Source organism: Chionomys nivalis, chromosome 9, assembly GCF_950005125.1.
Source record: "Chionomys nivalis chromosome 9, mChiNiv1.1, whole genome shotgun sequence".
Taxonomy (NCBI): domain Eukaryota; kingdom Metazoa; phylum Chordata; class Mammalia; order Rodentia; family Cricetidae; genus Chionomys; species Chionomys nivalis.
The window spans coordinates 45,792,189-45,819,855 of record NC_080094.1 but is presented as its reverse complement, the minus strand read 5'-3'; the positions used below and the strand labels follow the sequence as shown (position 1 = coordinate 45,819,855).

The following is a 27,667-nucleotide window of genomic DNA, read 5'->3' as shown; positions in this document are numbered from 1 at the left end:
ACAAAACCCAAAACAAACATTATGTAGTAATGGGCTGGGGATGTGCTCAGTTGGTAAAGTGTTTGCTTAACATGCACGAAGCCCCGGGTGTGATTCCTCAGCATTAAATAAAGTCAGAGTGTCAGAGTGCGCCTACGGTAGATGAGACGGGGCAGTACTCAGAGTGCGCCTACGGTAGAGGAGGCAGGGGCAGCCTTCACATCGTACTCAGTAGGCAAGGAAAGCAGGGTAGAGAGAGACCCCGTGGTGTTCTTCCCCTGCCTCCACCCCAACCCCACCCCTAAAGCTTGGGTCTGCTGAGGGCATTTACGAATGAGTGTAGAAATGCTCTTAGCACCACAGTTGGTTTCCTCAGGCTGTCAGGCAAAGGGACAATAAATCTTTAAAGGACAAATCCGCCACTACTCAAAAGGGGAAGCTAGGGTCCAGAGAAGGGAAAGTGGTCCAATTCTGGTGAATTGCAGGACCTGTGAAGAGTCCAGGGCTTCCCCGATTCTGTTTGGGACGGACCTTCAGGCAGAGTCCAGAGGAGCCCTCTTCAGCAGATGACGGAGTTTGACACACACCCCCTCCCTTCCCTGAAAACCAACAGCGAGCAGATCCGAAGGGAAGCACAGCTTCACTTGGGTACAGGAAGGAAACTTAGAACTTTAGTTTTGGTTTATTTTGAGACAGTAGCCCAGCTGGCCTCGAATTCTCTAAGTAGCTGAGGACGACCTTGAATACCTGATCTTTCTTCCCCTACCTCCTTAGTGTTGGGCTTAGAGGCAGGCCCGATTTTACAGGGCTGAGATCGGACCCAGGGCTCGGGGCTGGCTAATCAAGCACTCTTACCAACTCAGCTACATCCCCTGCCTGGATCTTTTGTTTTCACCCATCAAATCTGATTTTGAACTAGGTGGAAGAGCCAGACAGACTGCAGAAAGGGATTTTTGCAGGCTATGACCCGGGCACAGCTGGAATCATTCCGCTCTGTTTCTCCACCGCACTTCGCGTGTACTGCAACCACCCCTGCGCCCCACGCCGTTGGCACCCCAGCAGAGCGGCGGCCACCCTGGGGCGGGCCCTGCACCCGAGCTCCAGCCGCAGCGGCCGGCAGACCTGCCCCGAGCGCCGCGCGGAATCACGGTCGTGGGCGGGGCGCCGGCGGTGGGCGCGGCGTCCGGGTGGCGCTCGCCACTCGGGCGGGCGGTGGCGCGGGAGCTCAGGGCCGGCACTAAGGGAACCCGGAGGCGCGGCTCCGGAGCTAGGGAGACGGCTGGGGTTGGGGCAGCGACCACCCTGGGCCGCCGTGCCTTGAACTCGTGCGGCGGCTACGGGGCGCGCGGCCCATCGCCATGTACACCTTCGTGGTGCGCGATGAGAATAGCAGCGTCTACGCCGAGGTCTCCCGGCTGCTGCTGGCCACCGGTCACTGGAAGAGGCTGCGGCGGGACAACCCCAGGTTCAACTTGATGCTGGGCGAGAGGAACCGGCTGCCCTTCGGGAGATTGGGTGAGCCTTTCCCTCGTGGCCGCTGCGCTCACGGCCCCGGGAAGCTAGCGCTTTTGTTTTTAAGGTCATTAATCTTCTCTAGGCGCTTGCTCGCTCTGGCAGATCTAAAATGGATCCAGCAAGAACTAAACCCATAGCTGGATTCGGAACGGAGCCTCGGTGCGGGTGCCCTGTCTGCTGACAGTGACCTAGCCCTGCACCCGAAGTGTCGGAGTGTCGGCCTCGTCCCCCTGCGCCCGCTGCAGACATCTTGCAGCTTTCTGCCACCGAGCATTCCGCCTTGTGCGGTGTGGGTGTGGAGGGGGAGTTGTCGTTGTCGAACCCCCAGCGGCTTGTGCTACCGGGAGGCCCAGGAAATTTGGGAAAGACTCACTGAATAACCTAAAGCGGGAGCTTCCAGGGAAGCGGGGTGGGGGAGGGTGGGAGTGAGGAGGCGTTCCATTTCAGACCTTTTTAGCTGCACTAAAAGTGTGCATTTGCAACTGTGCGAGTAATGATGGTTTTTACAGGAGTTTGGATGCCCTTTGGTCTCCTCATCCACATGAAGCTGGCTTGGTACCACTTCATTCACATACTTTCCTGCAGGAAGGGACAGCGACTCCCGTTTAAATGACGTAATCTAGAAGTTGTCCAGATGGGTTCAACTAGCATCCCACAGACTTGAGCCTGCTCTCCCCGGTCCTTCACTGCACAATCATCTGGGGAGGACCTGCCTCTCTCTGGGTTGCTGGTTCTTTTTGCAAAACCTCACTTGGGGGTGGAGTCGGTTGTATTCCAAGGACAGAAGGGGAGAATTGATAGCAGAGAAGAGGGAATTCTACCTTGGAGGGTACCCTAGAGAGGGGAGCGTTTTCAGAAATAGGTGTGGTCAGAGATGGGTGAGACTAGACTGGAAGCAGGCCAGTTTGGAGTTAACTGGCTATTTGGCAAGCTTGTTTAAGGCATTTGGGTGTCCGTACAGCCCCATCAAGATGTAATGGCCTGAAGGATGAACTACATTAAGGCTTAGCCTTACTGAAATAGTCCAGGGACAACTTTTCATTGTTATACAAGTTTACACTGTAGCAAGGTGACTCCAGGGAGTGACTGGTTGGAAGCCTCAGAAATCTCAGCATAGACAAGGGCATGTTAATCAAATTCCCCTGGAAGGGCTCAGCAAAGAAAATCCCCCCAAACTTCCCCAGAAGGAGTACAGGAACAACTACCAGGAGGTCCCTCTTGGCTTTGTCACTTCCCTTCCTGACTTCCCTTCCGCTTGGCACTTGGCAATGCCTGATGGTACGAGCCTAGGTAGAGTCTTGGTATTGAGAACACACCCAAAGACTCTGCTCAGACTGGGGCAGGGGTAGGTGACCTTGCTGCCACGGTGACAAAAATGAAACCCTTTGTGTTCCCGGTCCTGAGAAGGCACCATATACTTAGCAGATGACCAGCAGCATTTTATTTTTAGGGAAAAGACGGGTGCATCCTCTTAATTAAAATGGTTCTGCACCCTCACTGTTGGGAGTATTTACTTTGTGTCTAAAATGGGCTGCATGAAACTGAAGGAGAAAGCAGAGTCATGTTCAGCACTGGAAGGCCAGGGCCAATGGGATGAGGAGGTACCCGGTCAACAGTGAATCGAATCTGTCTTCCCCAGGGCAACCGTGAAAACCAGATAATGTCTGAAAGGTCTGACTTGGTTATGTGCCATGGTTGGATAAATTATTGTTACCCCTGACACCAACTCAGAGTCTCTTTTTTAAATCTTATCATTTGTTACCGGAAATGCAAAGCATTTTGTTAGGAGTTAAATTTTTTTCAATAAAATGTATTTTTGTTGTTTCATTTTATTTCTTTTTGTTTGTTTTTGAAATGGTTTCTCTGTGTAGCTTTGGAGTCTGTCCTGGAACTCACTCTGTAGACCAGGCTGGACTTGAATGCACAGAGATCCTCCTATCTCTGCCTCCTGAGTGCTGGGATTAAAGGTGTGTACAACCACCGCCTGGCCATATCATTTTATTTCTCATTTTTATCTTCATTTATTTCATTTCATCTTTTATGGTGTCGGGGATTGAACCTGTGACCTCATACGTGGTGATGATGTACTATACTCCAAGCTTCCTGTTGTGGTTTTAGAAAGGCTTTTGTAATAAGAGCTATTGAAATGTTTTCTTGTGAATAGTGCAAAGAAGTTCTCAGGGCTCCGACATTGCCTCGGGGCCTTTCTGCTACCTTCCTTCACTTCTTAGTGGCTTCTAGAAGCTCCTGGAGGTAGATGTGCCGTACTCTGCTGCCTTCTTTGATGTTTGGGGAAAGTGCGGTTGGGATGGATGTGTGGCTGTATGCAAGTAGCCTTGCTCAGCGGGTTACAGGCCTAGGTGTGTTCAGCTAAGAGAGAAATGAAAAAAAAAGCACCCGGTGCTCTCCTATTAAGAAGGAAGGCAGCCACATCCCAGCGGACCTGTATGTCAGTGTTGCTGTTGCGGTATTGTCGGTAGGATAGTGAGGGGAAGAGGGACCTTGAGACACAGAAGGAAAGCTGCCTGACACACCTGCTCTGCACACTGCACCTGCTCTCTTTCCACTCTGAGCCTCTTCTTTCCTCGTAGGTCACGAGCCTGGGCTGGCACAGCTGGTGAATTACTACAGGGGGGCGGACAAACTGTGCCGAAAAGCTTCCTTAGTGAAGTAAGTGTTCCCCAAGACCTCCACTTTTGATGTTTTCTGTAAAATGATTTCAGCTGTCATCCTGAAGCACTTAGGCCAAGATAAGGGGTTATTTTAAGTGTGTGGGGGGAATGTACTGTTTTCAAAGTCAGCAGAAATCAGGGCTGTGGGCTCTTCTAGGTGGCTTTGATTACAGTTTAAGGTGTTGCTGTGTATGACATGCTAAAGCCTGCCTGTCTCCTAGGTGAGGCTCCCTAGAAGCAGAGCCCAGCTCTCCAGGAGGGGGTCCTAATGTCAGTGATTTCTTGGAAGAGACTCCAGGCAGACCCCTATGCACACGAGGGGGCAGGCAGACCCCTCTGCACACGAGGGGGCAGGCAGACCCCTCTGCACACGAGGGGCGGATTGAATTGAGAGGTAGTTTAGCTGAAGTCCTACCCCAGTGCTCTGGGGCACATGTCACCTCAGCGTTGTCGCACTTGAAGCAAGGTGACGCATCTGTCGATGTGTCAGTCAGGAGCAGCTCCACTTTTTCTTGGCGTTTGCTCTCCTAGAAGCTTTGCCATGCTCTCTTCTTGTGGGGAAGGGGCTGAGGCGAAGGCTTAGTTGCCAAGCATTTGTGGTCCCTAGAGAAGGGTGTGCAAGCCTCCTCAGAAGACTCTCAAGCAGCCTGGGGGAGGGGCTCAGGAGATAGTCACATGAGTGCAACAACCATCCTCTCTGAGCCACTGGGGTATAACTAGATAGCACAAGCATGGTATTATAAGGTGGAAGAATTCAGCAGCATACAGTGGTTAGCTGCTCGGGATTAATCTCAGCTCTTTGAAGAATCTAATTAGTGGGCAAATCTCATCTCTCCAGCCTGAATATCTTCCTCACAAAGCAATTGTGAGGGTTAAAATAGGTGACTGGGTAAGTGGATGCAGCACAAGGGCCTGCTACACACAGGTATGTGTGCTTTAACTTCCTTCTCTGTAAGTGCAATGTAAAGTACAACTACCTAACTGCAACTCTGGTCGTCAATGCTGTCATGTTCACGCAGAAGCTCAGTCTGGTCCCTAAGATCAGGGCTATAGTAGGACTCCTGGACTCTTTCTCTGCAGTTTGTAAGTGTGTATGAATAGTCAACAAACCTTCACATAGAGACACTAGGAGATGGGATCCAACGCAAAATGCTCTTTTTCCTTGCTAATGTTTCTTTTGTACCTAAGAGATCGAGTGTGTATGGTTACATCTCTGTCTTTCTTTGGATGTGGTGGTTCTGGTGTCTTTTCTGTCTCTCTTCTCTGGGATGGGTTTTCATGAGTGAGCAGTAACTCCTAAAAGAGAGTAAGGCTTCCTAAAGTCTTTGTATGATGTATTTGTTTGTTTGTTTGTTTTAGACAGGGTTTCTCTATGTTATGGCTCTGCCTATGTGAACTCATTTTATAGACCAGGCTGACCTTGAACTCACAGAGATCCCCTTGCTCCTGCCTCCCCAGTGCTGGGATTAAAGGTGTGTGCTGCCACTACCTGGCCAATGTATTCTTTTTATGTCTAGGATGTAAATGTCCAGGTCTGGAGAGATGGCTCAGGAGTTAAGAACACACATATTGTCCTTCTAGAGGAGCTGTGTTAGGATCCCAGCACTCACGATACGCAGCTCACAACTGCCTCTGACTAGCTCATCTGGCCACTGTGGGCACCCACACTCTTCAGAATGTGAACATGCCCACACAGAGTCATAAAGACAAAAGCAGAATTTTGCTTTTATAAGTAGGAATCAGAGGATGCTATAAAAATAATAGTGTTTTGCATATTTGCATATTCAACACCTGTAATGAGTCAGAATACAGGACTGGAGTCATGGCCAGGTCTACTACCTTGGACAGCGCCACCCTGACTCCCAGGGCTTACAAGGTGATGAGAATACCCCTCATCTGTAATGACATCTTGTAAATGGTGACTGTTGTCACCACCATCATCAGCTTCCTTGTTCTCTAAGGGTTCTGCCAGGGGCTGTAGCAATTCCAGGAGACGCTGGCTTCCTTCTGCAGTGTGTTTGCCGGTAGTGACTGCATGGTGTGGAGGGATGCTGGACAGTCAGATGGTGAGCGCTCTCATTTTGTGGCATAGACTGGACCTGTGAAGTGGGGGTATCAGCTGTGGGTTCCAAGGCCACAGCAGTTCATACTGAGCCAGGAGGGTTCTGATCTGTACAAATAGATCAGTCTGGCCAGGCATGCCTGAGAGGGCTTCCCAGAGCCTTGACGGGGTTCTGTGCTGAATCTTGGACAGCCTGTTCCTTCTTCCCACTGCTTCAGGGAGTGCCAGAAATTCTCGAAGAACCTATGACCACAGCCTAGAGCCCTTGAAGGCCTTTCTCCTGGCAGGGTGGAAGGCTTTTCCCCTTCTGAGCATCACTCCCTTGCAGCTGTGGATAAACCTACACTTGTACAGTTGCTTCCCGAACTGGCTGCTGAAGCAAGGGAAGAATTGCAGAGGACCTCACGCAGAACTCAGCGTGGCTCTGAACTGAAGTTAGGGCTTCCAAACCAAGATCCTCTTACAAACTGGCACTGCCCAACGGAAAGAGGATGTTAGTCCCATGTGTAGCTTTAGACCTAAAATAGTAGGGATAAAGAACAGGTGCCGTCAAGTCAATCTGTTTTATTTAAGCAAATAAATCCAAATTGTGGGGGTGCTGAATAGTTTTATGTCAGCATGACACAAGATAAAGTCATCTGAGAGGAGGGTGCCACAAGTGAGAAAATGTCTCCATAAAAATCTAGCTGTAGGGCATTTTCTTAATTAGTGATTGTTGGGGGAGGGCCCAGCCCATTGTGTGTGGGGCCATCCTTGGGCTGGTGGTCCTTGGTTCTATAATAAAGCCAGCTGAGCAAGCCAGCAAACAGCACCCCTGAATGGCCTCTGCATCAGCTCCTGCCTCCAGGATCCTGCCCTGTTTGAGTTCCTGCAATCATTGCTTTGGATAATCTGTTCCATGGAACTGTGAGCGAAACAAACCCTTTTACCCCCAAGGTGTTTTTGTTCATGGTGTTTCATAACAGCAACAGTAACCACAACCAAGACAGTGGGGGTTAGGGTGTAGCTTGTTGGTAGAACACTCGCTTTTAATGTGCAAAGCTTTGGATTTGATTCCCAACATTATAAAAAGTAGCCCCCACAAAAACCCACACCCTAATCTATATTGTCTTTTTGATGTGTTATTAATATAAAAAAATGAATTATACTCTTTTCATTCTAAATCTTCAAAGTCTGGCATGTATTTTATGCTTGTATTATGTCTTAGTTCAGAGGTTGCATTTTCACTGGAAATCCTTTATCTGAATTTAGATTTTAGAAAACTATGGTTGAAAAGTAGATTTAGAACTGGGAATGCAGCTCTCTTGGTAGCGTGTTCACCTAATAGGCTTAACAAAGTCCCAAGGAGGCCAGCCTGGGTTACATGAGAGTTTGTCTCTCTCTCTCTCTCTCTCTCTCTCTCTCTCTCTCTCTCACACACACACACACACACACACACACACACCAAACAAACAAACAAACAAACAAACAACAAACAAAAAAGTAGATTTCTGTACCCAAGTTGTTCCAATGTATGTACAAGATTCTTAATAGCTGGACCATCAAGCAAATGGAAATTAATATTCATATATATGTTGTCAAAATGGATTAATTTTTTAAAAACGTTGGCTTAGATTCTAAGCAAAAACATATCAGTGGTGCAGCTGGGTGGTGGTGGAGGGAGGCAGAGGCAGGTAAATCTCTATGAGTTTGAGGCCAGCCTGCTCTACAGAGCGAGTTCCAGGACAGCTAGTGCTTCAAGATGGTGAAACTCTGTCTTGAAAAAGACAACAAAAGCGTATCATTTGAAAGAACCATGTCCCCATTAACTGAATTCCAATTTATGTCAGACCATTTTCTTAATATTGGGAGCCAGGCGGTGGTGACACATGCCTTTAACCCCAGCACTTGGGAGGCAGAGGCAGGAGAATCTCCGTGAGTTCGAGGCCAGCCTGGTCTACAAGAACTAGTTCCAGGACAGGCTCCAAAGCTACAGAGAAACTCTGTCTTGAAAAACCAAAACAAAACAAATATTGAACTTAAAGGCGTATTTAACACATTGAAAAGTACCTTTAAGTTATGTTTGACATATTTTCAATTTTTTTAGTTTTTCAGCCAACATTCACAATACCATTGCAAGTAAAATCTTTTACCTTTTTTGCATAATAAAATATATAAAGTGATGATTATTAACATGATATGAAATTGGAACACAAATTGTCATATGTGTATGGGTAGATTACAAAGTCTTTTCTTCCTTGATCTATACATTTAGCTCATATATGTATACTATGAATAAATGTGATATTTATATAATACTGCCATTTAAAAATCAATGAATACTGAATGAAATAATGGCTTACTGGGTGAAAGTAATGACTTGGCAAGTATTTCTACTTCAAGAACATAGGAATGAATTGGAGTTAATACAGGAAAATGCTTTCTGCTCCCCACCAAAGAGTGTTGACAGAGAATACTCATTAAGATAGCTGTCTTCTCTTTATTTTTTTTTCCTGAACTCGTGATTCATGTGACATGATGTTTGCAAGTGTCTGCTGAGCCAGCTGGGCAGCTGTAGCCATGATACTTTATCCAGAGTGGGCCCGAGGAAACAAATGTGTCCAGTTTGTATCAGCAGGTGCAGGGAAGCAAATGTTTCCAGTAGCACCGTATGGTGGCATGAGGTGAAAAGGAGACCTCTGTCACCATCCCAGTAAAGCCACACTTTAACCCAGTCTCTCAAGTTGTGTCTCTTATGACAGAAACTCATTTTTTACATGTAGATGAAATTCCTTGACAGATGCAAAATATTAAAAGATACCTATATCATGAGTTCAACGAACATTATTTAGACTGAACTTTGATAATTTTTTTCATATAAGCTTATCCAAAGCATTAATTGGGCAACATCTGCTTATATCATAATTTACATAAAGCTAAGAAAAATTTTAATATTTTTAAAATTTTCAATTAATTTTTGATGTTAGAGTTCGTAGCCAATGGCTACTTGGGGATTAACTATAAAACGAGAAAAATCTGACTTAGTTAGGGTTACTATTGCTGTGATGAAGCACCATGACATAAGGCAGCTTGGGGGGAAAGGGTTTATTTGGTGTATGTGCCTGCATTGTAGTCTATCATGGAAGAAGTCAGAACAGGAACTCAAACAGGGCAGGGACCTGAAGGCTGGAGCTGATGCAGAGACCATGGAGGGGTGCTGCTTACTGGTTTGCTCCTCATGATGTGCTCAGCCTGCCTTTTTTTACAGAACTCAGAACTACCAGCCCAAGGGTGGCCCCACACACAATGGACTGGGCCCGCCCCCATCAATCCCTAAGAAGATGCTCTACAGCCAGATCTTACCACGGGTGCATTTTCTCAGCTGAGGCGCCCTCCTCTCAGGTGATTCTGGCTTGTGTCAAGTTGACTTAAAACTGCCCAACACGATATCTTTTCAAACTTTTTTCCTTAAAATAATTTATTTCATCATCTGTCCATGTGCAGTGGTTTTCGTTCTGTGTAAGAATGGGAGCTGTTTTATGGCCAGCTGTAGTTATAAATCTAGATCCTGTTAAGAAGTTGTTGACAGGCCAGGAAATATGTAGCTCAGTTATAGAAGGCTTTCCTGGGGAAAGAAATGTTTAATGTTTTTGTTCAGGGATTGGTGAGATAGTTCAGTGATTAAGAGCACATGCTGCCCTTTCAGGGGATGTAAGTTTGTTTGCCAGCACCCAGAGGGCAGCTCACAACCATGTCTACCCTTCAGGTTCAGGGGAGCCTATTCTCTCCCCTGGCACATGCACTCACATGTGTATATATATATATATATATATATATATATATATATATATATACACACACACACACACACACACCACACTTAAATATAGTAAAATAATTTTTAAAAAAATAATGCTTAGGTTAGGTACTTATGATCTCAACCACTGAAAGTATTGATTCTTTTTGACAGTGGAGGAAAAATTGTTCATCAAATATTCTTTGCTGAAAATGTTGCCTTTACCAAACAGACTGCTTTTTCATTTCCTGGGCCGTGAACAGAGCAGTTGGCACTGCGGTGACTCTGTGGCATACTCTCCTGGGCATTTCCTTAGCTTTGTGTCCCTCTTTCAATTTGTTAATCATACACCTTTTTTGATTTTAAAATTGTCCATATTTACTTACTATTTTATGTGAATGAGTGTTTGATCTGCATGTATGTGTGTGTACCACATGCACATGGTGCTAAAGAGGTCAAAGAGTGTCAGATCCCCTGGAACTGGAGTTCCAAATGGTTGTGAACCACCATGTGGGTGCTGAGAACCAAACCCAGGTCCTCTGCGAGAATGGCAAATACCCTTAACCCCTGAGCCATCTCTCCAGCACCAATATTTATTTTTTAAACTATAAAAATGACCACATTCCACCTTAGATGCTCCTCGTGGTGCACATACCTAGCCTTCCTCACTGTATAGTAAACACATACCATTCAGGAACAAGGCATTGCTTGAGCTGAATTAATCTCTTGTTTCTGGATAGAACAGTGATGCACCCACGTGTGAAGAACACCTGTGTGTGACCTGAGTGTTGCAGTGCAGTACTAAAGGAAATGCTAGCCTGCTCAGTCAATACAGGTGTACTTACTGGGAAACATTAGCACAGTGCGTTAGTTTTCTTATTAAAATTAGATATAGTTCACAGTTTACTTTCTGAGTCTTACTGGCCACCATTCAAATGCTCACTGGTTGTACGTGACCCTGATGACCGTACAGGACAGTGGCGCAGAGGTAAAGAACATCCAGGGAGCTAGAGGCTTGTTGGTTTATATTTCGTAGTTTTTTTGGATTGAAGAAACTTTCAAATCCTGTTTGTTGCTAAAATGGCTTTATTTTAAAATCTCTCTCTCTCTCTGTGTGTGTGTGTGTCTGTGTGTATGTGTGTGTGTGTGTGTATTTGAAAATGTGCTAATAACCATGTGTACGGAGGCCAGAGAATGACCTCAGTTCTCAGGTGTCAGTCTTTTTTTTTTTTTTTTTTTTTTTGGATATTTCAAGACAGGGTTTCTCCGTAGTTTTTGGTTCCTGTCCTGGAACTAGCTCTTGTAGACCAGGCTGGCCTCGAACTCACAGAGATCCGCCTGCCTCTGCCTCCTGAGTGCTGGGTTTAAAGGCGTGTGCCACCACCGCCTGGCTCAGGTGTCAGTCTTTCTTTTTTTTTTTTTTTTTCAGGTGTCAGTCTTAAGTACTGTCTAAGTGTGGAGGTGCAGGCCTTTAATCCCAGCACTTGCGAGGCAGAGGCTGGTGGATTTCTGTGTATTCAAGGCCATCCTGACCTATAGAATGAGTTCCAGCACAGCCAGGGGTACACAGATAAAACCCTGTCTCAAAAAACCAAAAGTATTTTGAGACTAGCTAAGGCTAAGCTGGCTGGCCAGTGAGCCCCAGGGATCTGTGTGTCTCTATACCCCAGTTCTGGGATCCCAGGATAACAGCCTGAGCTAAAAGCAAGAAATAAAGAACTTAAAAATAGTGTTTGGATGATTTAGACTGAGTAATTAATTAGATTTAATAGTTTTTTTCTCCCCTAGATTTTTCTCCAGCTGCACCAAGATAGTATTTTTGCTATTCAAACTTTTTTTAAGATTTATTTATTTAATTACATGTACAGTATTCTCCTTGCCTGTATGCCTGCAGGTCAGAAGAGGGCACCAGATCTCATTACAGATGCTTGTGAGTCATCATGTGGGTGCTGGGAATTGAGCTCCAAACCTGGAAGAGCAGCCAGTGCTCTTAACCTCTGAGCCATTTCTCCAGCCCTAGTTATTCAAATATTTTTCTTTTTCTCTTCTCACTTTTTTTTCTTTCTTTTTTCTTTCTTTTTCTTTCTTTCTTTTTTTTTTTTTTGTGTGTGTAGACAGGTTGGCCTTGTACTCTAAAGATCCGTCTGCCTCTGCCTCCCAGAGCCAGCTTTAAAGGGCTGCTCCTATTTTTATTTGGATCTAGCTAGTATAACATATTAGTTGAAACACCTTTCAGTTTAGGGTTGCATTGAGTTTTTATGGAGATACATTTAAAACGAGTTCAATTCTGAGCCTTGTGGGGATTTGTTGTTGTTTTGTTTTTGTTTCTCTCGAACGAGGGTCTCTCGTAGTTCATGCTGGTCTCTAGACCTTGAACTTCCGACCTCCCTTCTTATACCCCTCAAATACTAGGATTATAGGCATGCACCACCAGGTCTGGTGTATTTGGTGCTGAGGATTAAACCGAGTGTCCTATACTCCCAGCCTACCATGAGCCTTTGAATTAACTAGGATGTGGCTTTGGAGCCACGCCAGACAGTGTGATGCATTGGAGGTCTGTCCTTCCAGCCTAAGAGCAAATACAGAGGAAACCAGACTGGGTGTTGGCTTCTGGAAAAGCTTAGGGGGGGAAGCAACAGTCTTTCTGAGCAAGGTGACATCTCCCTGGGAACTGAGACTGATCCTCTGTCATCTGCCAGGCTAGTCAAGACCAGTCCCGAGCTGTCTGAGTCCTGCACATGGTTCCCTGAGTCCTATGTGATTTATCCAACTAACCTCAAGACACCGGTCGCTCCCGCGCAGAATGGCATCCAGCTTCCGGTCAGTAACTCCAGGACGGATGAGAGAGAATTCTTCCTGGCTTCTTATAACAGAAAGAAAGAGGATGGGGAAGGCAATGTTTGGATTGCAAAGTCATCAGCTGGTGCCAAGGGTAAGTTACCATTGCCACCCTGTCACTTGTGGGATGCTCTTTGGGTTTTAAGGATGTATTTATTCCTTTGTTTTGAGAGTGGCACGTATGCCAAGCTGTGCATGTGGAGGTCAGCACATCCTTCAGGAGTTGGTTCTCTCCTTCTGCCATATGGGTCCCAGGGACTGAATTTAGATTGTTAGGGTTCACAGCAAATGCCTTTACCCACTGGGCCGTTTCACAGGCCCTGACTGATGTGTTAGGTGAGTGGCCTCACTCCGTCATCACGATCAGAGACCATGTCCAGTTTTTATTTCTAGAAAACAATTTTTTTTTTTGAAAGAGGGTCTCATGTAACCTTAGACTGGCCTCAAACTCTCTTAAGTGGCCAAGAATGACCTGAAACTCCTGATCTTGCTTGCTGTTCTTGTCTATCTGAGTGCTAGGATTACAGGCATGCACTCCCACGCTTGTTTTTATTGGGCTCTAGGGATGGAACCTGGCCGGAGCTTTATGTATGCTATGCAGATACTCTGCCCACTGAACTCCGGCCACAGCCCTTTAGAGATTTCTGGAGCCTCCCAAACGTCTATCGCCTGAGTCTTCGCTTTAAGCTCTGGACTCAGTGGTACCCTCGCTGTCTCTAAAAGGCATTTCAAGCTCAAATCATCTGACACGGAACTTTTCTGATCCTTCCCGGCTTGCCCACTGCAGCCCTCTCTTTCACATTGCGTGTTTAATGTGTGACCCCACTGTTCACAGTCTCTGAAGCCCCAAATCTCAGCTCCTCCTTTTCTTTACGATCTCTACCAAGTTCATTAATACCTTGCCAGGGCTCCCTTCAAAATACGTTCAGTATTAGGTTTTATGTTTCTGCCACTCTTCGGTCAAAGCTACCATTCTCTCAGGCCAGCAGCTGCAGTGTGACCTTCAGCCGGCTCTCATCTTACCAGACAGTGATGATTTCAAGACGCAAATCTGATCATGTTACTTCCTAATGCATTTAGGATGGCTCCAGAGTCCTGGTGGGAGCCCGCCCCCTTGGACACTTCCTGATGTCTCTGATGTCATCTCCTATTCTTGGCCATGCACAATGGGCTGTAGACACAAAGATCTCTGGATCTCCAAATACATAGATAAATTTGCCTCGATACCTGGAATGTGTCTCCATCAGCTCAGACATTGCCTCGTCAGAGAAGGCTCTTCTGGTCTACAGTGGCGTCTATACCCGTTGCTTTCTGTGTCTTTAACCTGTGTGTGCTAGCATCTTCCCAGGAGTGTGTCACACAGTGGACCATTTTCTTGCTACATTCTAAGCCCATGTAAACGCAGGCTTTATGTCTTGCTTGCTTCTGTACCCTCTACACAGGCACTCAATACCTACAGTGTAGAATGGATGCCTAGAAAGGCATAAGGCTCATACTATCAACTTCAGGCTTAAAACAACGAAGCCTCCGATGTAATAAGCACACAGTCTCCCTCATAACTACTGGCATGCACTCTTTTTAAAACCGTTGTATCTTGAATTTATTTTCTCATGGTTTGTAAGACCCTCTGGCCTATATTACTAATTTCTGTCCCTGGTCTACTGGATCCCAACTTCTTTTCACCAGTCATAGGACAGGAAGGCATCCCTGGGAATCTCCTGAAGATGGGTGCAGTGAATTCTTGCCACAAGCAGGCCTCATCTGCTTCTGCTTCTCTCTTGTACCTCTACTATCTTTTGGTTCTGGTGGTAAACAAGGGACTTGGAAGATTAGGTATCTATGGTGTTCTAGATTATGGTCCATATAGTAGGTTCAGTGATTTTTTTTTTTTTTTTTGGTTTTGTGAGACAGGGTTTCTCTGTAGCTTTGCTTTCTTTGTGGAGCCTGTCCTGGAATTTGCTCTGTAGTCAGGTTGGCCTTGAATTCACATAGATCCACCTGTCTCTGCCTCCAGTGTGTTGGGATTAAAGGCTTGTGCCACCATAATGATCTTGAAAAAGATAAAGTAGAATCACTCACTCAGGTAGTATTAAGGCGTACCGTATCGCTGTAGTGCGCAGGACACGGCAGTGTGGCAGAGGGACAGAAGCATGAGCCCATGAAGCAGGACTAAGAACTCAAAAGTAGATCCAAACATTAATGTCCACCTGATTTTTTGATAAATGCAAAAGCCTTTGTCTTCCATTCTTTCCCTATTGCTGTGATAAAATACCCTGACAATGCACCTGAAGGGAGGAAGGACGGGGAGGGGAGGGAGGGGGTACGGAGGGAGAGAGGGGCTCATTTTAGCTCACAATCCAAGGTACTGTCCGCTATGCCCAGGAAGTAAGGACAGCGGGAGCGTGAAGCAGCTGGTCACATTGCCTCTGCAGTCTGAAGACAGAGCAGTGTGTGTATGATGCTCAGTTCCTATCTCCATCTACAGCCCAGAATCCCCTTCCTGGGGAACGGTCTCCCCCCCACAAGTAAGATGGATCTGCTCACTTCAGATAATAGACTCAAGATAATCCCCCTGCACAGGGTGCCCAGGGGCATAGCTGCCAGGTGATTCTAGAGTTCATCAGATTGACAATAACTGTCCGTAAAAGAAAGGTAGGGCTGGGGATAACTCGTGTGGGTAAAGGACCTGGTGGCTATGCCTTCAGTCTTATTGGCTGTGCCGTGGGGCACGCTGCTTTATATCTGTGCCCTAACCTTTATACTTTGGTGTCCTTGCCTTCTTGGCTTTCTATAGGGCAGCAACTGTCCCTCTTGGGACAGGCAGAGCTGGTCTTCATGCTGTCACTTTCTCTGTTTTCCCAGGTGAAGGCATCCTCATCTCCTCAGAGGCAACAGAGCTTCTGGATTTCATAGACAACCAAGGTCAAGTGCACGTGATCCAGAAATACCTCGAGCGCCCTCTGCTCCTTGAGCCCGGTCACCGCAAGTTTGACATTCGGTAATGTTTGCTGCCCACAGCCTTGGTTTCAGTCACCTTTTCAGTTAGGAGCCAGTGAGAAGATGAGGTGACCAGCGTTTGGCTGTATCCAGCATGTTGCCACGCCGAGCAGAGCTGGTTCCTCTCAACGTTGTTGCTTTGAGTTCTTCCCCTAGAAAATGTTACTAAGATTATAGTACCAGTCAAGATGCAGAAAGGCAAACATGCCATACACATACACACATGTTTATGTGTATCGGTTAACCTCAAACACATCCAGAGTCTTCAAAATTGTCTGTTCCTGAAAGGAACGCAAGTCTGTCATTATTTATGGTGAAAACTTGATTTGCCTCATCATGGTGCTAATCCGCCCATTGTTTTGTCTAACTCACGATTTGCCTTATATGACTTTAGAACCTCCTTTTCTTCACTATCTCTTCCCTGCAAACATTCCAGGTGTGCGCCAGGTGGTTGCACACACATTTAATCCCAGCACAGGAAGCAAAGGCAGGCAGATCTCTTAAAAGGAGATTTCCAGGCCAGCCAGGGCCTCACTGTAGGACCCTGTTCCAAAACAAACACAAACAAAAATTACGTATAAAAACTTCGGATCTAAATAAAAACCATGTGTTTGCTGGCTTGCAGAAGCTGGGTCCTGGTTGACCATCAGTATAACATCTACCTCTATAGAGAGGGTGTGCTGCGCACGGCTTCAGAACCTTATCATGTCGACAATTTCCAAGATAAGACCTGCCATCTGACCAATCACTGCATCCAGAAAGAGTTCTCCAAGAACTACGGCAAATACGAAGAAGGCAATGAGATGTTCTTTGAGGAATTTAACCAGTACCTGAGCAGCGCTCTGAACACTACCTTAGAAAGCAGCATTTTGCTGCAGATTAAACACATCATAAGGTCAGTTCATTGGCCCTTTTTGATTTATCTGTTTCTTCTTGTGGGAAGGGATTTTTCCACTCACGCTGTCTAACGATGGGCCTAAACCTTTTATAATTTTCCCTTATTTTCGTTTTAACATCTGTAGAATCTGTCTTTGGTGATGACACTTCATTTGTTCTAGATATTGGTATTTTTTTTTCTTCTCTCTAGTTTACTTGGATGGATTAAATCTTTTTTTAAAATCAACTTTGGGCCTTATTTGCTGCCTTTTTATTTTGTTTCTTATGATTTTTGTTATCTTCTCCTGTCTGCTCTTTGAGAAATTTGTTTTTCGTTTACTAGTTATTCAGGGAGGAAGTCTAGATAATTGATTTGAGATGTTTCTGTTAAAATGACAAATACAAACATTTGTAACATTGAATAAACCATTCAATGTCTCTAAATTTCTTCTGCATTCCAGAGATTATATAAGGTTGTGTTTATATTTTTATCGTAGCAAAATCTTCTTATTTTCACTAATTCTTGCAACCTGCCTTGTGTGATATAAACAGTTTTGTTTATTACCCAGGTGTTTGTGGATTTTCCATAATTTCATTATGGTCATGGGGACATTGTACATCTGGTTTCCCTTTTATTTATTTATTTTTATATTTTGCAGGTGTAGATATGTATGGTATGTGTCTACATGTGTATGTGCAGGTACCTGTGCATACGTGTGGGTTCACATGCGTGCTTGTGTGGGCAGAGGCCAGCCTGTACCTTAAATGTTGAAGCAGGGTCTCTCATTGAACCCAGAGCTCACTCATTTCATCTGCTCTAGCTAGACAGCCAGCTGAAGGGATCCTGTCTGCGTATCTTGTATTTAGTAGTATGTGTTGTATCTGTATTTACTGCTCCTGACTTATTTCTAATGTCTTTTTGCCTCTTGATTGATTAGTCTACCTAGAAGTAGTTTTTTAGTGTAGTATTCTTTATTATAGGTTACAAAACCTAGTGCTTTTAAAAAATGAAGCATAATACTCCCAAGTATGGATCAATGAGTTTTTAAGTTATGCACATACTCACTAACCATGATCGTACAGATCATGATATAAGATATTTGTAGTAGGCACACCTTGATTCTGGCACCTGGTAGACTGGAGCAACAGGACTGGGGACTCCAGGCTAATCTGAGCTAGGTAATGAGACTCTGCCTCCAAAATAAATAAACAAATAAAAGGAAAGAAAGAAATTCAGCATCCCCAGAGACTCCTTTTACCGCCCTTAAAATCAGAGTCCTTGACCAAGGTAGCCTTCCCTTTCCATCTTCACCGCTGCAGTATTCTGTCTGCTTGTCTTAAATGGTGTCACTGGATTGCACTGTGGCTCCTGCTTTGAGCTCATGCCGACATCATGTCGCTGTATTGATCTACACAGCAGTCGCTATTCCATTGTGTTACTGTTCCAGAATTTAAGCAGTTGACAGACATCTGGGTTTTATTTTTTATGTTTTATTTTTGTTCACTTATCGTTTTATATTTCTTCTTATTTTTTATGATGTAGATCTATGCTTTGTCTAAAATTACTACTTGTTAGGGTCTCTAGTAGTCATAGGTTGGAGATGGTTAGAATCCCTACTCAGAAAATATTCAATATGCAGAAGGAATCGGACTTCAGGCACTGTTTACTGGGTGCTTCCTCGCCCCCTGCTGGTCATTCCCTGCAGTGCAGGGGTGCCATTCCTGAGTGTTGCTCAGGGCTCTCAGCTTTTCTCTTTCCCCAGCCAGCCTCCTGTTGACTCCCACTCCAGCTGAAAAAAGGTTCACTGCCTGCAGCGTCTAATGACGAAGAAACCCTTTGCTGAGATTATTCCTCCTAACCTCCAGCAGTTTCAGATCGAATTGCAGTGCTTGCTTTTTTATTCCTTTCTGTTGTTGTCCCGTTTCGTTAAACTTCTGACTTTTTCTTATTTTTAGTATTTCAAATATATTTTAATTAAGAAGGGTCACCTGAGTAAAGTGTACAATCACAAGGACAAACTTCCTCTATTTACTCAGTATATTTGTAAGATTCAATTTTAACTTCTTTCTGTTATTGAAATCTAATTTAAAGCCAGGTGGTGGTGGCGCACGCCTTTAATCCCAGCACTAGGGAGGCAGAGGTAGGATGATCTCTGTAAGTTCAAGGCCAGCCTGGTCTGCAAGAGCTAGTTCCAGGATAGGTTCCAAAGCTGTAGAGAAACCCTGTCTTGAAAAACAAAAAACAAAAACAAAATCTAATTTAAAAAATGGTAGTCAGTGCTAATAAGAATTCTGTGATAGATTTCAATATTTATTTTGAATACTCGTAATCTTAGGTGTTCCATTAACAGTAGTTGGCAGTAGATTTGGAGCTCACAAGAGAAACCAATGCTGCCCAGCTTTCTTTCTGCAACTCCTGTTTTAGCTGGCATTTCTCAACAAATGCCAGTGAACTTTGCACGTGGCAAAATACAGGGTGTGGTCTGGGGAGACGGCTCAGTTGGTGAGGCCATTGCTGGACAAGCCTGAGGAGGCCGAGTTTTGTACCCAAACTTGAGGCTCCAGCACGGGGTGCAGACGCACAAACAGGCGGATGTCTGACGTCGGCACTGCTGATGGAGATGCACGGTGGCTTGGTGCTGAGCTGCCCGCAGTGGGGCCTGAGCTGGCAGCTTTGACTTGGAAGAACAGGAGCGATGCATGCGTCCCTAACAAGTTGTTTAATAAATAGCCTTTTCTTGAATAATCAGGAAAATTTATCCATTGAAAACGATAAGTAAGGCGAAACTGATTTTTATGCACGCTTGGTATAAGATCTTCCAGGCATAGTCGCTGTGTTCCTTCTGCCCCTACCACTCCGTTCTCAGCGAGCTCTCCCCCTTTTACTTCACAGGAGCTGCCTCATGAGTGTGGAGCCGGCCATCAGCACCAGGTACCTCCCTTACCAGAGCTTCCAGCTCTTTGGCTTTGACTTCATGGTGGACGAGGAGCTGAAGGTCTGGCTCATCGAGGTCAACGGTGCCCCTGCGTGTGCTCAGTAAGCCTGAACCCACCTGTGTTCATCTGGAAGAACAACTGGAAGTCAGATGTGCACCTTGGGTAGTCTGACAGGTTGAAGTATGGACCCCGTGACTGCTGTCAGGGAAGCTGTCACAGTGAGGGCAGTCCTTTAGAGACCTAGCAGAAGGGCTTAGCTGAGCCATTTCCCTGTTTGTTTATGCCACTAGGGTATCAAACAAGACTAAGCTGGGTATGATGAGTGAGACCTGTAATCTCAGCACCAGAGGCTGAGGCGGGAGGATCACTGTGGGTTCAAGGCCATCCTGGGTTATAATCAGTGAGTTCCAGGATGGCCTGGGCTATAGAGTAAGATCCTGCTTCCAAGTAATAACAAAAATAATCCCCCACATCCCAAATTATAAGAGAAATCCTGTCACCGCCATGTCCATATGACAAGTTGAATAAGCTGGATCCCTTGAGGAAGAGACAGAGAAATTCAAGGGCTTCCCTGGCAGGAGGTGACACAGTATAGCCTGAGCGAGGATGCAAGGTAGTAGGGCTCAGTGCACAGTACAGGGACTGTCCAAAGGGACGTGGGGACCTTGCTTTATGCTGGGTTGGCTGGGAGCTTAGATGCTCATCTTGGGAGTCGCTGCCCCCAGAAGCAGGAAGACGTCCTCTTCCTCCTGCCTGGTGTTTTGTGTGAGCTGGACTTCTTGTACAGGCAGCCACGAGGGTATCACTCCCCCTTGGTTGTCTGATGTTCTGAAGATGCACTCTTATCATGTTGGGAACCTCCCATGGATCTCGTGTCTACCTCTGAAGCTGAGGTGATTTTCCTATGCTTTAGGAGAAAGCCCTACCCACAGGGGACAGTGTGAACTCACGTTAGTTCAAAGGCCAGGCCTTCGCCACTCACTTAGGGGCTGGAGTAGATGATGCGCTTGCATTTTCCAGACCCTGCAGCCAACAGGTGCCCCTTAGGCTCCACCTGAGCTTCCAGGTCCCACAGTAAGTGTGGGGAAGGGAAAGGACCAGGTGAATATGGTTACAAACTGAGACGAGCTTTCTAGTGGAGAAGAATGTCACAGGGGATATGACTTAACACAAGGTCCTCTCAGGGTGATGGCCGGAACTGAGATTGGAGGAGTGTGAGCAAGAGATGCCGAGGGTGGAGTTAGCAGGTGCTTTTCTTCAGTTCTCCCTTCAGCACTGACAGCTGTGCGGCCAGTGTTTCTTCCTACCCCTTGTACCAAAGACCTGGTCCTCCAGAGTGCTCCGCCCCATCCTCCCCTCCTGATGTCTTTCTACCTTCTTCTTCTTCTTCTTCTTCTTCTTCTTCTTCTTCTTCTTCTTCTTCTTCTTCTTCTTCTTCTTCTTCTTCTTCTTCTTCTTCTTCTTCTTCTTCTTCCATTCTCTGTCTTTCTCTGTCTCTGTCTCTCTCTCCTGGGGAGGCTCCATTACCACTGCCTGGATCACTTTTCCAGCTGTTTCTCCATGAAGCCGCACTCTGCTCTAGTGAGTACACCCCCAACCTGGCTTCTCCATGGACCAATCATTGAACCACAGCATTTTCAGGAGCTGCCTTATCTTCATCCAGGGAAGCATTCCTTGAAATGACAAATCCACCGTTAGAACCTAACAGTCCTCATTTCCCTGTGGCAGCTTTGGAGGCGGTTGCCTCCCTCTTGCTGAATCTTTCTTCTCTGTTGCTTCTGGTCCCTGTATACCAGATGAGGCTGAGCAGGGAGACTGCAAGCAAGATGGACTCTCTCTTCCTCACCAAGGACCTCAGGTTCTGGCTCCGGACGGCCTTTGGCTTTCTGCTCCACCTCCTCTGGATGTGTTCTTGTTAATGTTCATAATAAAGCCGTCGAGTTAATGCCGCTCCTGAACTCTAGACAGCATCTCCACCTGCGGTCCCCAGATCCTGTGCGGATGTCTGTGGGTCTCCTAGGGAGCACCACCCCTGTCTTCCTCTCCAGACTCTTCCATGACTGGAGGGAATGCCATTTCCCTCCTCGAGCTTGCCTCCTGCTCCCATGCCCTCAGTTCACAGGTCCTGTCGACTCTGTCTCCAGCCTCCCATTCCTCAGGTTCTTTGTCAGTCCCGTTCCATCGCTGGGGGACGTTCACAGAGAGCCTCCTTACCAGAATGTCTATTTCTGCACTGCCCCCATAAAATCCTTCCTTCCCAGCACAGCCTGAGTGAGAAAATAGAAGCCACACTTTCCTTCTGCCCGTGCGGCTTCTGCCTCGCCTGCCTCTGCAGCTCTGTCACAGGCTCCATTCCCCAGGACAGCTCTTACCTGCCTGCAGTCTTTGCTTTCTGTGGAGTCCCTGCCTTCCTCACCAAGGCTCCAACTTTCCGTATCCAAAGCCTTACCGTTTCCTCCATTACCTCAGTTATCAAAAACTAGTTTTTGTTTTCTTTATGGAATTGTTCACACGCTGATGTCCCAGCCTTGCTTTCCTTGGTCACTTGTGAACCTTTGAGCCTGGCCCTGTGCCTGCCACCCAGTTCTCGGTCTGTATTCTCTGAATGAGCAAACTATGCTTCCTGGTTAACAGTGTTTCTCACTCATTTTTCCCCTCTTTGTGTGTGTGTGTGTGTGTGTGTGTGTGTGTGCAGGGACACATGTGCAGCAGCATGTGTGTGAAGGTCAGAGGGCAGCCTTGTAGAGCCAGTCCTCTCTTCCGCCTTTACGTGGGTCCAGGGTACTAAGCTCAGGTTGTCACCCGTACGCTGCAAGTGCCTTTTCCCTCTGCGTGTCTTACCAATCCGGCCTCTCCTGATTTATAATTGCTTGGGTTTTATCTAAGTAGAGATGCCTTTAGATTGTCTTTCTATTAGCTATAACTGTAATGCTTAACTCCAGAAGATTTCTTTGTTTTATGCCAAACCTTACATGCCAAGCCAAATTTTTCTAGTGACATGGTTTTATGTGTGAATCCCCTAGGGTTGAACTTCAGTGATGGCCTGGTGGCCATGAGACACCTGTGCCACACTAAGTCTTCCTCTGTCACCAGTGTTTAAGATACAAGTTGGCCTGGCCACCTTGAGACTGGTCTGTGTTTCATTTCTTTGCTCCAGCTCTCCTCATGGGAGATGCTCACAGTAGTCATTTATATGCACGGCATATTGCTATGGCTTGTGGTTCTTGGTGAACTAACACCCTTAATGGGAGAAGGGCTTCCATGTCTCTGTCCCTTCAGAAATGGGAGCTTGAATCATTTGCCTACTAAACTGTTAAAAACGGGCCTTGATTGTGTAAACAAAGGGCCTGGGGAGTTGGGCTGGAGAGAGGAAGGAGCAGGACAGATGAGGTTCAGCTAGCAGTTAGGGTTTCCTAAGAAAGAATTGGAGGAGACCAGCCTGGTCTACAAGAGCTAGTTCCAGGACAGGCTCCAAAGCTACAGAGAAACCCTGTCTCGAAAAACCAAAAAAAAAAAAAAAAAAAAAAAAAAAAAAGAAAGAAAGAATTGGAGGCATGGCTTCCCACAGGTCTTAAAACAGGGTGAAATGCAGACCTAGCTGCCTAGGGGCTAGGGGTGGGAGAGGAAGTTCTGTGATGGGGAAGGCTGCTGGTGGACGTGTCGTTGTACAGCAGGGATGGGAATGACGTAAGAGGACCTCCTCCTAGCTGGTGGGACACAGCATCTTCTGGGAATTGGAATGGCTAAGACCCTGGGCCTGGATAGACTGCCCTGGACACCTGTCCTTGGATTTGGCCTGGATTCTCAACACTTCCTGAGAAAGCTATGGAAAGGGGCGGGGGGCTTCTGCCTGCTCTAAGCCTCAGTCCCAAGCAGCTGGCTCTGGGGACTCATGCTGCCCATGGAGTCCCTCAAGGAAATCAGGCAGAGCCTCCCCCCCCCCAATGTCTTCTGCTTTGCATTTGCAGTTGTTAATGGTCAGCAGCCCTGGAGGGAAAGCTCTGGGGTGCTTATTGGAACCACAGCAAAGGAAACAAAATGATGGGTTTTGTTTCCCTGGAGGAGGCTAAACCCACTGAGCTTCTACCTTGGGCCTCGGAGAGTCTACAGCACACTGCCCCACACTGCCCACACTGCCCACACTGCTCCACTTCCCACTTCTGCCTATCCTGGTTACCTGAGTTCCTCTGTCTTGTTGGTATAGGCTATGTTCCCGTCACGGTACTTCTCTCACACCAGTGTGCACACTCACAGCCTTCCTCTCCTTCTCTCACCCAGCATACACGCTCAGCCTCATTCCTCTTCTCTCACACCAGCATGCACACTCACACAGCCCCCCCTCCTCTCCTCGGACTAAGCTGTCATCCATTCTTTGTCTCACTACTCTATTTCCTGGGTCCCATCTTAACTGTCAGTCTCACAGTCTTCGCTAGTGTCCCTTCTCCCATAAAAGGTGGGGATTTTCCTAGACGATGTCCACCCCTCCACGTACTCCATCACGGACAGACGAGGTAGGGCTCATGATGCTCCTGAAATCACCTTCTCCGCTAGTCAGCAGGAGTTGTTGGTTTTATTCCCATCAAGGCCTTTTTAAAATACACAAATACTGCCTTACATGTTTTGTCAGTGTGCAGAGCCTCTCGTTGGTACTTTACTTACAGAGACAAGTTTTACCAAGGTGTCATATGATGGCATTTCTAGGGCAGAGCCTCATTGAAATCCACTCACCCCAAACACACACACCATAGCCAACTTTGAATTTTCTCTTGCACTTTGACGAGCACCCTCAGTGATATTTTTAACAACTTATTTCAGGAAGCTCTATGCAGAACTGTGCCAGGGAATCGTGGACATAGCCATATCCAGCGTCTTCCCACCCCCGGACACGGAGCAGGTGCCACAGCCGGCTGCGTTCATCAAGCTGTGAAGGACCGGGAGGTACAGAGCCGCCTTGGGAAATGTGTGGAATCCTGCTCCGGAGGATTGTGAGATGAAGGGACTGCTCCTTATCAAGGCATGCTGGGGAACGGATGTGCAGAAGAGCAGCGGGAAGGCAGCTGCAGGAGAGCAGGTGGCGCTGCGGAGACCTTAGGAAGCTGGAGTCACTGAAAGGGAGAACCAAACGCTTTTCCAAAGGGCCGGAACCAGGGATTTGGTTGTGGTGTGATCTCAGCCTTTGAACAGTCTCTGGCCTTGGGCGGTACAGGGAGCAGAGCTCTCTCCTCCCCAGGATGCAGCCCAGAGACCTCTGAGTGGTGTCCGCCCCACCTGCTGCAGCTTTAGTGCCTTAGCGCTGTGTCCAGTGCAGCCTCATTGGACACAGACTGGACTTAAAGCATGAGGTTGCCACATGTTCCCTGCACATCCCCTCTGCGACACTATGTCCCACCAAACTCTGGACGAGCATGCAGCACAGTCCATGCTGTGTACTGGCCCATCAGTGACGGCCTCTTGCTTGTCACCTTCCTGGTGGCCTGTGAGTTAGCACTTGTCAGGGGTCCTGTGGGCACCAAACAGTGTATTTTGCTCACTGCATGTTTTAGAAACAAAAGCACCAGGCCTGATGAATCTGCAAGCATCAAATAAGCATGAGAGAGAAAGAGAGAAAAAACAAATCATGATATCTTACTTTACTTCACGGTGTGGGTGGGCGGGAGTCTTTGAAGTATCAGGAGCCTCAGTTATCTTTGATTTATCAGAATTCTGAATGCAGCTTTGCAATTTCTCTTTCTGTCACCCCTTCCACACCTTTGAACCATTGTAACAATCCTCTCTGGGAGTCAGGGAAGGTAGAATTCAATTCCCCATCCTCCTCACCTTGTAGCTCTCCCCATATCTGTCCTCCTCGGCTCCAAAGGCCTGGACGACCCAGGTCCATTCCAGAAAGGGCCCTGTCTAAGCATGTAGGTAACAGGGGAGATGCCCTCTGAATGAGAGTGTGTCCTGTCTGAGTGAGAAAGAAGTTTTTCGGAGCTTTTCATAGTTACCCGTGTCAACAGAAGTGTACCACGAGATGTGTTTCCATATCACACATCCATGCCTATCTTACAGGCTCCTCGGGAGCCCACTCCAAACTGGGGGAAGATGTCACGCGTGTTCAATAGGCTCTCTCTCACTGTCCTGGAAACCACAGCAGGCAGCAGAAGCTCCCTTCTTCCTAGAGCGGCGTGTGTTTCTTCTGGTGTGTGCTGCTTCGTGTGCATCTCCTTGGTGTGCTCTGCAGTCAGCTGAGACTTGTGCAAAAGAGCTGGAGAAGCGTCTCTTTCTCAGATAGAGTGAGAGGTGGGACTTACGGCGACGAAAGGGACGATGAGATTATAAATTACATGTATCCTTGTGCGGCACAATGCCTTATGCAGAAGTAGCGAAAGTCCCAGCTCATGAGAATCTGGGATTAGAGGGTCAAGAGGTGCCATGATTGCTTAGAATATGGTTAAAGTTAGCACCCAGAGCGAAGTAAAACATTTGCTATTAAGACAGTTCTTGAGGCCTAGCACAGCTGATGGGTTAGTGCTGAGGAACTTCTGAGAAGGCAGAGAGGTTAGCCATGTATGGGGAAGATGCATTCTCACTGGGAGAGTAGAGGGTGCTGGGCCCTTGGCTAGTCCAGGTGGGCCAGCAATGGAGAAAACGAGGTGGTCTGTGTATGTTCTTAGACCCAAATCACAGGGTCATTTAAAGTGTTTGCCTGTTACGGGGACAGAGTTGGCAAAGCAGATGTCGTTGAGTCCTTATGAGCCCTGACAGGTTTTGTCATAAACCTGAACAAATCCATAGCATCTGTATAAGGGGAAGGGTTGAGTCCATTCCTCACATAGCTTCAACTGTTTATGCATTCACTTCCCACCGAGTAGGAAGGTTGGCTCTGAACTGTTTCGTGCCATTCCATGGTGTCATTGGCACAGACGGTCATGTCTGGCTCCCCGGTAAGTCTTCGCGGTTAGTTGGTGTAAGTGCCCATCGCTGGGGGAGGGGGTTATTTATTTGGAGATATTGGTTCCACTCCTGGCTGTGTCATCTGACTGCACAATGTCACACGAGCCAAATAACCTCGCTGTGCCTTAGCTTCTTATCTCATGGAGGAGACGTCCCCTGGCCCAGGGACTACCTCAAGGGCCTTTGGTCCAAGGTTCTCAGTGCCGACTACATGCTATAGATTCCCATGGAGTTCAAAAGTCGATGACCCTTCCCACCTGTGGCTGACTGAATGAGAACCTCGGGGAACACCATGTCTTGAGGTGCCTTGAACCATTCTTTGGGAAGCAGGAGAAACACATTATCACCTTGGAATAACTACTTAAGGATTAAGGCTCAAAAAAATACTCTCTGAAGCAAAACAATTCTGTTAGAACAATCAAATATTGACATAAATATTTGTAGTGTAAGGTATTGGCCAAGCAGTTTCTCAGTTTGCTTCTCATCCAGGCATCTGGAAAATCAAACAGGCTTTCGTTTATATAAGCAGTTTATTAAGTCCTCAATAGCAAACGTAAACAGACACAAGCCAATAAATCTAACGCTATATATCAGAGTTATTCATTAATTATGGGAGAAAAGCCCCTCCCCTCACACTTGACTTCAACGGCAATTATAAAGTCCATTTTGCCAAGAATATCTAAGTGCCTCTGATGTGAGATAGAGCGGAGCAGGAGCTGGCGTGCACACCAGCTGATGGTGAGCATCTATAGCTCTTTGGAATGACACTCGCATGCACGGGACGTTGGGGAGCACTGGAAATGGCTGGAATCCACGGGACCAGCCAGTGTCGATGATGCTATAAAGTGTTTTATGAGCAGTTGTGGTTGTGTTCATGGGTGTGGCAGAGAGGGGATCCATGAACAGAAAACGACAAGGTGCCAAAGTAGGTTGCATGTGGCATGCGGGTGCTGTCTTGAGGATTCAGTGGTTGATGTATGTGCCTCCAATCCTGGACACAGAACCTGCACCTAAGAGGAAATGATTTCTGACATAAGGCAACTATATGAATGTTTTCAATGCCTGGAGCATTAAAGTAAA

The 27,667-nt window shown here is 46.7% G+C and overlaps 1 protein-coding gene across 1 annotated transcript; it reads left to right on the top strand.

Moving 5' to 3' along the window:
• Positions 1–1,156: 1,156 nt before the first annotated feature.
• On the top strand, positions 1,157–27,667 carry Ttl (tubulin tyrosine ligase). The gene is made up of 7 exons (XM_057781376.1): positions 1,157–1,494; positions 4,086–4,164; positions 12,703–12,935; positions 15,704–15,839; positions 16,464–16,733; positions 19,608–19,751; positions 24,467–27,667. The coding sequence occupies exons 1-7, from the start codon at positions 1,338–1,340 to the stop codon at positions 24,576–24,578; spliced, it is 1,131 nt and encodes a 376-aa protein (XP_057637359.1). The 5' UTR covers positions 1,157–1,337; the 3' UTR covers positions 24,579–27,667.